This window comes from Pseudorca crassidens, chromosome 7 (genome assembly GCF_039906515.1).
Source record: "Pseudorca crassidens isolate mPseCra1 chromosome 7, mPseCra1.hap1, whole genome shotgun sequence".
NCBI lineage: Eukaryota > Metazoa > Chordata > Mammalia > Artiodactyla > Delphinidae > Pseudorca > Pseudorca crassidens.
The window spans coordinates 103893599-103904605 of record NC_090302.1 but is presented as its reverse complement, the minus strand read 5'-3'; the positions used below and the strand labels follow the sequence as shown (position 1 = coordinate 103904605).

Sequence of the window (11007 nt, the reverse complement as noted above, 5' to 3'; positions counted from 1 at the left end):
AAGAAAAAAAAAATAGTGTTGCTTGGATCCCATGCCTAGATTCTGATTTACTTGATCTGAAAACACTGGTCTGTCAGCGTCTCTCAATGTTTCTTTCACTATCTCACCCCTAAGGAACCCTTTTCAAGATATATTTTTGCTAACTGCCCTTTCCCATAAACTTTTCATACCACCAGATATACTGTATATCTGTTTATGAACTGTATGTACATTTGTGCTTTACATATAAAATGAGTAAGATTTTTTGGCCCGTGTTGAGAATTCATGATGTAGATGGAAGTCCCTTGTAAGTTTACCAATTGTATAACTCTGTAAGTTTAACTTATCTGAAATAATGGAAGAAGGAAATAAAGAGAGGATACGCTACAGCGTAAATTCCAACACTGTCTCTGCTGGGTTTTGTTACCCAGTCATATATAACACACACATGGGTCCTGTGCCTTGTAGAGCTGGACCTGCCTTGGCAGTTCAAGACATTACACTCAATGGAGAAAGCAGACTGGTGTGGGGGACAGAAATATCAGACAAATATTGGGAAGATCCATCTCGCCCTTGGGATGTTTCCTGACCACCCTTGCTGTGCATTACTGGACAGAAGGGCCTCACCCGGTAGTCATCTGCCAACACTGGGAGTGGTCAGACAGAGGCCAGATGTAAACGAGAATCCCAGAATTCATTGGGAGTTTGAGCCCAATAATCTTATTTATTTATTTATTTATTTAATTTGTTTATTTTTGGCTGCGTTGGGTCTTCGTTGCTGCGCACGGGTTTTCTCTAGTTGCGGCGAGCAGGGGCTACTCTTCCTTGTGGTGCACGGGCTTCTCTTGTTGCAGCACGGCTCAGTAGTTGTGGCGCACAGGCTTAGTTGCTCCGTGGCACGTGGGATCTTCCCGGACCAGGGCTCGAACCCGTGTCCCCTGCATTGGCAGGCGGATTGTTAACCACTGCGCCACCAGGGAAGCCCAAGCTCAATAAGCTTTTTTTTTTTACTTTTATTTGCATTTATTTTTTGCAGCATTTATTCCCGGGCCATAAGTTTTTGTTTGTTCAATTTCTTCTGGGATATCTTTTTCTTCTGGGCAACCTCCTCTTCTGGTTTAGGAACAATCTGTTCTTTTTCAGTAAGGATCATCTCAATGTGGCACGGAGAGCTCATGTATGGGTTGATCCGACCATGAGCTCTATAAGTCCTGTGCCACATCTTGGGGGCTTTGTTCACCTGGATGTGCTCAATGACCAGAGAATCTACATCTAAGCCCTTAAGTTCAGCATTACTCTCTGCATTTTTGAGCATGTGCAGTAAAAATTCAGCACTCTTTTTGGGCCACCGACCCTGCGTGCAGCCCCACTGTCTGGCCTGGGCACACCTACCAACTCCACCATTGTAATGACAGCACGGCACACATTGCTTCTTTAAAGTGACGTCCTTCAGATACTTGGTGGCTTTTCGGATATGCATACCCTTAATGGCCTGGGCTGTTTCACGAGTGTTCTTAAAGTGAACACGAAGATTTGAACCTCTCGACTTGCATGATTTTGTGGGATTTTCTGGGTCAAGTGAATAGCGAACCATTTTTAGAGGTCACCTCAGGCCACTAACCGGAAAAAGCCCAAAGATTTTAAACACAATTCTATGCCCAAAGCAAGAGCAAATAATTGGAATAAAAGATAAAGCAATCTCCTCTCTAGGACTTCATGGCAGGCGGTGTGTGTTAGGTGGTCCTAGTCACCTCCACTTGTACTGGGGCTGTTTCTAAACAGGTCTGTGGTCCTCCTATTAATAAAAGGGGCAGGAGAAAAGTTTGGCTGCTGCCCATTTAACGGGTAAGACCAATAACAGCTGTACTACTCAGAGTGTGGAATTACTTCCAGTAAAATGTTTTCAATTAAGTCTTTTTATTCTGAAGGAACCTTTTACACGTAGGCTGGACACCTCATCATAGCATTTCTTTGCTTTAACAACAAAAAGCCCAGAAAAGTCTAGAAGTTCTAAATATGCTTTTGTAAATAGAGTCCTAGTTTTAGAACTCAGGTTTGATCTGAGATAATTGTGATGCCATACTTGTGGACACAGATCCCGAGTTCTGGGGCTTCCTTCCTTCTGGTAAAACAGTAGCTCTCTGGGCTTCTCTGGTGGCGCAGTGGTTGGGGGTCCGCCTGCCGATGCAGGGGACGCGGGTTCGGCCCCGGTCCGGGAAGATCCCACATGCTGCAGAGCGGCTGGGCCCGTGAGCCATGGCCGCTGAGCCTGCGCGTCCAGAGCCTGTGCTACGCAACGAGAGAGGCCACAACAGTGAGAGGCCCGCGTACCGCAAAAAAAACCCCAGTAGCTCTCTGTTCCTCACCTCATTTTCACCTGAGTGCACCTGTGAAAACTTTTGGTCTAAAGTTGAAAATTCAGGGTCAAAGGAGAGAGTGAGGGGGAAGGGAGATGTCAGCCTATAAAAGGAAAAAAAATAACAAATAAACAACAACAACAATAATAATAAATCTGGACACTCAGGTTGGCTTGTGTTCCCTCAAGGGTCTGACAATACAGTTGGTAAATCAGACCATTTTTATGAAAAGTTGAGTAATAATATAAGGTATCATTAAATAGGAGGTACAGATAATAAGGAATTTAGAGGAGGGAGTGCTCGCTGAGATCTGGTGTCAGAGACATTCAGGAATGCTGGGGGTGGAAATACCTGCATATGTATAAGGCAGGAACAAAAGCCAGCTGAAGTCTAAAACGGAACAAAGTTCATCGGGTTAAACTGTTCAAGAGAAGTTTGGAATGAAGTTTCTCCTCTTAATTCTCGTTCTTCAAGCTGCTGCTTCTGGAGTTGTTCCTCTGTCTAATAGTACAAGTCTAGAAGAAAATGATGTGCTGTTTGCACAAAGGTACCTGGGCACCTTTTATGGCCTCCTGGTGGAAACAACTCCCATGCTCAAATGAGAATCATTAGCAACTTTGTGGTGGGCAAAATCCAGAAAATATGGCATTTCTTCTTGGGGCCTAATGTGACCCGGCAGTTGGATGCCTCTCCTCTGACAATGAGGTCCACACCAAGGTGTGGGAGGCCCAGTGTTCACCAGTTTGGCACAACGATGGGGAAACCAGTATGGACAAAACATCATGCCACCTACGGAATCAAGAATTACCCTCCATGGTGTGGAAGGATGTTGACTATGCCATCCCCAGGCTTCTCAAGTACGGAGTGATGTGACCCCCTGCAATTCAAACAGAAGAACCCTGAAGAGGCTGATATTATCATATATTTCCCACAAGGAGCTCATAGAGACTCTAATTCTTCAGATGGCAGAGATGGAAACATCACCTGTGCTTATGGGCCTGGAGCTGGTATTGGGGGAGGCTTGCACTTTGATAGGGCTGAAATCTGGATTTAAACACACCAAAAGCACAAATTTGTTTCTTGTTGCTGGTCATGAGTTTGGCCATTCCAAACATCCAAAGGCTACCATGTTCCTCCTCTACATTATGTTGACCTCAACAGACTTTGCCTCTCTGCTGAGGTCATTTGTGACATTTGGTCTCTCAATGAGGACTCATAAAGGCAGTGTCACAGCCTTAGACCATGGAACCAGCCACCTGTGGCTCCAATGTGACTGTTGATACTATCATTACAATTGGAAGAAAAAGTTTTTTCTTTAAAGATGAGTTCTTTTGGTGGAAGCTTCCTGAGCTATTAAGCCACATATGAAATTGGAACCAGGAGTCAAGTTGTTCTTTTTAAAGATTGCAAGTACTGGTTAAGCAGTGATTTAAAAACCACAACCCAGCTATACCAAAAGTATACATTATCTGGGTTTCCCTGACTCTGTGACAAGATTGAAGTTGCTGGTTTTAAGCCACTCATCTACAAGACCAGCCTCTTTGTGGATAAACGATGTTGGAGGAGAAATGAGAGAAGGTAATTATGGATCTTGTTTATCCCATATTGATTACTGAGAAATTTCCAGGAATTGAACCTAAAATTGATGCAGCCTTCTACTCCAAAAGACACATTTATTTCTTCGAGGGATGTAATGAACTTGAATCTGACAAGCTATACAACTGTGTCACCAAAGGCTGGGAAGCAATGGTGGTTTTGGTAGGAATGGTGTAAGTAATGGCATTTATCAATTTACTTCGCTTATTATATATTTACTGCATGTGGGTTTTGTGCCTGGTATGCCTTTATTTAGTGGTATCTTAAGATAAGAAGATAAAAATTTTATATAGACCATAGATTAATGATTATGAAAAATATAAACTGAATTTTTATAATATTTTCTAATTTTGAAAACCTCCAGCAAATAGGTTCTTCATTTTCAATTTTTCTTGTTAAGTTTGAACATAGAAACACTCGAAGGCCAAGAGGATACATTTTGGAGAATGCTTAGTAAGTCAGTTTCTAAAATCCTTGGACTGAGATACCCCTCTCTGGTTTGCCTAAAATCACGAAATGACATTTCAGTGACCGTTACATTTTCAACAAGGGCATCATTTTATTTTATTAATTAGTTAATTTTGTTGTTTTTTTTTTTTTAGCCGTGCCACCACACGGTATGTGGGATCTTAGTTCCCCGACCAAGGACTGAACCCGTGCCCCCTGCAGTGGAAGCATGCAGTCTTAACCACTGGACCGCCAGGGAAGTCCCAAGGGCATCATTTTCATTAAGAGTGAAAGCAGAATTCCCCTTAGAACTTAAATAAAAATGACAATTATGTAAGTAAACTATTTAAATGGTGATAATATAATTTATTCTGTTTCAAGATTGACTTCTTAATATTACATATAAAGTATATATAAATTAAAACTTGGAAAGGAAATAAAAAAACGGAATCAGTGTTCTGTTTGGATCCCCTAATCCTGTGCCAAAGACATCATCCCCTTGGCTTTGACCTATTTTGGATTTCTGGTCTCCACTTCCGAGTTCATCCCAGGCCTCTTGTAGCCTCAGCCTCCCATAACCAGCTTCGGCCTTTGCTGGTGGACGGCTGGCAGTGAGGCCCTCCCAGGACATACCTCCAAGACCATCTCACCTGTGGGGCAGGGGCGGGAAGCAACCGGACCCAGGCCTTGTGGGCAGCTTAGGACTTAGGCAAGTGTGGGGATCAGAGGAGGGCTTGTATGCAGGGGGGATGATCTGAAGAAAGATGCAGAATGGAACATGTGAAAAGTGTTTGGGGGGCTGTGTGTTGGCGGGTTTGCCTGGAACAGGTGGTTTGCTGTGGGGAACATTGAAGCTTCTGGGTTTAAGACGCAAAGATACAACAGAACTGACCCTCAATCTCTAGGTACTGTAAAGAAATAATAAACTGCGGGAGAGGAAGGTAGTATTAGCTGCCGATGTCTAGATCCCCAGTTTAGTTACTGGATCTTTTTGCACAATTTTGTAGTCAGGCTCTTTGGGAAGGGAAGGAGCAAAAGCCTGGTATGTTCATTCTGTTCTCCTAATGAATGGGGAAAACCTACATTTCATCCAGTTTATAGCATCAGAGGCTCTGAGGGTGAGAAAGGGCCTTAAAGCCCTGATACTCCATGACCTCATCCGTTGTTTAAAAACCTGCAACATCCAACAACGGGGCATTCGGCCTAGGCTTGAATCCTTCCAGTGTTAGGTGGCTCCCTACTTCTCAGAGCAAGCTGCAACCTTCATCCGTTTTAGCTGGTTCAGTCTCCTTGGGATTCTAGGAAGCACCTCTCATTCTCTCTCACGTACCACCAGGTGCCCCTAGATTTTCTCTTTTCCCCTCACCTTCCCAGGCTGAACATCCCAGGTCCTTGAAATGCTTTTCTTGTGACACAAGTTTAAGTTTCCTCCTATTCTCGTGTCTGTCCTTGCCATATCTTCCTTTATAAAGAATAATATTTTATGGGAATGGACTGGAGGAAGCATTTATATAGGTTTTAAAAATAATTTTATGAGACGTAATATATATATATATCATGAAATCCACAAATTGTAATGTAAATTTCAAGCACTTCCATCCTCCAAAAGGTCGCCTTGTGCCAATTTGCAGACACTCCCCGTTCCCACCTGCAGCTCTAGGCAACCACTTATCTGCTTTCTGTCTCTAAAGTTTTGGGGATTTTTTCTTTTTAGGGTTGCATCTTATATAAAAAAAAAAAAAATTTTTTTTTTTTCTATCAGCCATCTGAGAGCCTGTGGAAACAGCTTTATATTATAGAACATTCCTTTGAGATGGTCTTTCTGGGGGGATTTTTGCCTATAGATGCAGACAGGGTGAATAAAAATTCATGAATGATTATTCTATAATGGGTTATCATATAATTTATCTTCCTAATCGCTAAAGATTAGTGATTACCCAAATAGGACAACCAGAGGCTCTCCCAAAATATCCCCCCGAGCTACAGTCCAAATATAGAGTGCTGAATGGACTACTGATCTAACCCAGCGCGGCGCTTCAGACGACTTTGATGCTGTGCCCGGGGTCAGGGAATGAGGACGCGATGGAGCACAGAGGTCTCTCCTCTGCTCTCCTAAACCCTCCAAGCTCAGTCCTGCTTTGTTTCCAACCCCCTCCCTGTACGGAACTCATTACCCGTCTCTCGTCTAACTTGAATCCCACCCGCTCTGCAGGATCCAGGTCTCTGATGTCCTCCACTGACCACACACTGGAAAAGCTGTCTGTGCTCAAACACCACGCATTTCAGTCCCACCAGACAATGCGTATGACCGTAAATGGCTTGAGAGTGGGGACCATGTCATTAAGCCTCCCTTAGATCCCACAGCCTTAGATGATGGCCCATCTGAACCCCTGACCCCTGACCCCTGATTTCTCCCTCCTTTGAGCCCCTCGAAGTCTTTGAACTTCTTTCATTATTTTCTGCCTAGTTTCACAGTCCCTTGAGTGCTTCATTATGTGTGGGTGTCCTGTGGGCAGTAGTTTCCTCTTCTGTAAGTCCTCCTTCAGGACCTGACACAGTGCTTCGTACATCATAATAACAATTAAATGACGACCACCCACATTTGCATATCACGCCTCAGTTTCCAAAGTGCTTTTGTATCCATTCTGCGATTTGGCCCCGTGGCAATCTGGTGATAAAAGTATGATTATTATGCTTCTTTTACAGACAAGAAATCTGTGCCCAGCGTCCTCGCTTCTAAGATATTCCGATGCACAGTGCCAGCACTCAGCTACACCGCCCTACGGCTCAGTAAATCTCTGTTGAATTGATTTCATGCTGCTTGGTTGGTCGCATCGATATGGATGAGGGTACAAGCAGTAAGGAGCAGCTTTGGCTTGTTCTTCGTTGTAGCTTTTGTTGCTGTTCATGTCATTATATATTAATCCATTTATTCATTCAACAGACAAGTACAGAGGGCCAACTACATTCCAGTGCCAGGCTCTGGTTAAGCACTGGTTAAGCACAAAAAGTTTCAGACACTGCCCTTTGGTTGCTGGTCAAGTTGTGAGGGCGAAGCACAAATAAACCCACAATTGAAATATAAAAATTCACTGGGGACTTCCCTGGCGGTCCAGAGGTTAGGACTCCACACTTACACCACAGGGAGCATGGATTCCATCCCTGGTCGGAGAACTAAGATCCTACGTGCCCTGCAGTGGGACCAGAAAGAAAGAAAGAAAGAAAGAAAAAAATTCATAGGGTTAGGGCTATGGGAACCTAGAGGGGGGTCTCGAAATCATCCTGGGGATGGATGTTGGCGAGGTTGTCTCAGCACAGGCATCTCCTGTAAGTCTTGAAGGGCAGGCAAGAGTCAGCCAGGGTTTTCGAGAGAGAGACGTGGATGTCCCAGGCTTGATGGACGCCAGCCCTGCTGACTGTGGGAGGTAGGGTGGGCAGCGGTGGGGTCGGATTTGCTCCAGGTCCTACAAAAGTTTTAGCAGGCTAGGAGGCGGTGTGGTCCAGTGGCGAAAGGCTTTGATGTCAGATGTAGCTGAAGTTGAATCCCACCTCTGTCATTCATTAGTTGTGTGACTTTGAACAAGTCACGTAATTTCTTACTTAGACCCTTACTTTCCTTATCTGTGAAATAAGTAAAGTCTTCTCTAGTGGACTGTTGTGAGGATTGTAAGGGAGACGGGTGGGGTTAAAGCACTGGGCACAATGTCTGGCACACGGAAGCACTCAATCAAGAAGAGAAGACAAGGCGCTTCCCTGGTGCCACAGTGGATAAGACTCCGCGCTCCCAATGCAGGCGGCCCGGGTTCAATCCCTGGTCAGGGAACTAGATCCCACAGGCACGCCTCAACTAAGAGTTCACATGCCACAACTAAGGAGCCCACTCACCGCAACCAAGACCCGGCGTGAACAAATAAGTAAGTAAGTAAATAAATATTAAAAAAAGAAGAAGAAGAAGCAGAGAAGACAAGAGTTCTTAGGAAATTGTTGTTGTCCTTTGTGGCATCATTCAGAGATGCAATTAACAAGAGAGCTGGATGGACCAACCACTGCTTTCTCTGAGAAATTCAGCTCTCCCACCTCATGTGCTGCCTGGAAATGCCCATGGTAGTAAAGAGAAGAAGGGGAAGGTGGGAGAGATGATTAAACCACAGAAACACTGAACCAAAATTGAAAGCCAAAAATTGAGATTAAGGACAAAAGGAGTGGGAGATTTGGGGCAAAACAAATTCATAAAGTTCAAAAGCAAAAGTACTTCTTTTCCTTGGAGTTTTAGGAAAGTTTTCATTAAGTCTCTCCTTCGACCAGAAAATTGATCCCGCACTTGTAGTGTTTGGGACCTCAGCTTGTCTCATGTGTTTTCTTCTGAATGGTTTACTGTTTCCAGTTTACAAAGCACTGTCATGTAGAGTGTCTCATTGACCTCTCACAACAAGCCACGATTTTATGCCATTGTGACAAGGAGGCTGCTTCATTTCACAGGCGAAGAAACAGAAAGCCAACTGCTTTGATTCGAAGGGAACAAAAAATCATCCTGATTTTGAGTCTCCTCTAGAAACAGCCCTCAGATACACAGAACAGAGCACGAAGGTCAGATTCCTACACAGGAAAAATTATTTGACTCCGAGCCAGAAGCCCGGAGGAAAGCAAGTATGTTTCTGTCTATCGTTGCTGAGTTTATGGCTCTTTAAACACATCTGTTACCAAAGGCTGCAGGAGTTTAAACACAGTATGTCCAGGAAGCACCAGGGGATCCCCGAGGTCAGCATTTGACCGCCAAGTATGTGGTCTTGAAAAGCCCATCTATATCAGAAAGATGGAAACCACTTTGGCTGGTTTTCAAGGTGCTTTCTTGGCTTTAATTCAGTTCTGTTAAAACTTGTTTCCCCAGCTTTATTGAGATATAATTGACACATACTATTGTGTAAGTTTAAGGTGTATAATACACACATATATTGATACACATATATATTGCGAAATGGTTACCGCAGTCAGGCTAGTTCACACATCCTTTACCTCACACGATTGCCATTCTGTTGCTTTTATGATGGGAACATTCAATCTTTACCCTTATAGCAACTTTTAAGGATACAGCACAAAACATTTTTAAAAGGATAATTTGCGGCTTAAACAGTTTAGACGTTCCCTCATGATACGGTCCTATAATAGCCCACAGGAACACTCCACCTGTCGGAAGCAGGTAAAACAGGAGGTTTGTGGGTGTGTACAGTGTTTTCATTTCTGTGGCCCGCACTACATGTAACTTTCAGTGCCTTCTAAAGCACCTCACGTATTTGTCTCATGGAATCCTCACTGTAAATCTATGAGCTGAGAATTTTTATTTCCATTTACAGATAAGAAAACTGAGGCCCAGAGAGGCTGGGACTTCTCCCATGGCTCAGAATGCGTGTGTGGCCGTGATTGGATTCAAAACCGAGTCTCTTTTTCAAAGCCAGGGCCTGTGCTCTTTCTTCTCCATTCATTGTCTTCCAAGGAATTTAGCTCTTATTAGAAACTTTGTGTTATTCTCTTCTTGTTCCTTGATTCCGCCTCCTTTTTGCCACATGACATAATGATTAATTTTTAAATGTAAAACTAACTTTTGTCGAGAAGGAGGTCTTTGGCAATCACTGTGCTAGGTACTTTTTAAACAGTAATTTATAAGGTTGCTGTTATTTTTATCCTTTATTTGTTTGCCTGGGTCATTTCAAGCAATTCCAAGTGAAATAGAAGTACATTGGCTACAAATAGAAGCTGATCAGTTCCATTCTCCTCCCCGCAAAGTAACCATTTTTAATGGATTTGTGGGTTTTCTCTCAGCTGTTTTTCTTAGCATTTAAAAATACATGTGGAGGCATTAGAATGCAAACCCCATCAGATGAAAGAAAAAAATACATGCTGAGAACAGATACAAAGATATACATATATTATTATTTTTTTAAATAAATTTATTTATTTATTTTTGACTGCATTGGGTCTTCGTTGCTGCACACAGGCTTTCTCTAGTTGTGGTGAACGGGGGCTACTCTTCGTTGCGGTGTGCGGGCTTCTCATTGCGGTGGCTTCTCTTGTTGCCAAGCACGGGCTCTAGGAGCACGGGCTTCAGTAGTTGTGGCATGTGGGCTCAGTAGTTGTGGCGCACGGGCTTAGTTGCTCCACGGCATGTGGGATCCTCCCGTACCAGGGCTCGAACCCATGTCCCCTGCATTGGTAGGCGGATTTTTTTTTTTTTTGGACCGCCAGGGAAGCCCCTGCAAAGATATGTTGTTTCCATTTTATGGATGACGAAACTGAGGTTCAGTGGGGTTGAGTGATTGCCCAGAATCAAACAGCAGGTGAGGCACAGAGCTGGGATCAGAACTCAGGTCTTAAAATGCCACATTTCAACCTTCAAACCACCACCTCTCTAGCTGGCCTTTGGTCCCAAGACAAGAGTCAAAAAGCGCACTGCTCTTGAGTCAATCATCAATGTGACTTTGACATATTACTTGCTCGCAGATGAACTGCTTAGGATACCCTGGGGACTTTTAGTTTGTCTACTTGAGAAAAGAACGTAAAGATGCCTTCACCCGACTTCAGTGGGTGCTGAGAGAACGAAATCATGTCTGCTGTGTGTGCTGAACTCCTAGGA

At 43.7% G+C, this 11007-nt stretch overlaps 1 protein-coding gene across 1 annotated transcript; it reads right to left on the bottom strand.

Annotated features, from left to right (window-relative positions):
* Positions 1–977: 977 nt before the first annotated feature.
* On the bottom strand, positions 978–1606 carry LOC137227143 (large ribosomal subunit protein uL22-like). Its single transcript, XM_067742459.1, has one exon. The coding sequence runs from the start codon at positions 1571–1573 to the stop codon at positions 1019–1021; it is 555 nt and encodes a 184-aa protein (XP_067598560.1). The 5' UTR covers positions 1574–1606; the 3' UTR covers positions 978–1018.
* Positions 1607–11007: the final 9401 nt, after the last annotated feature.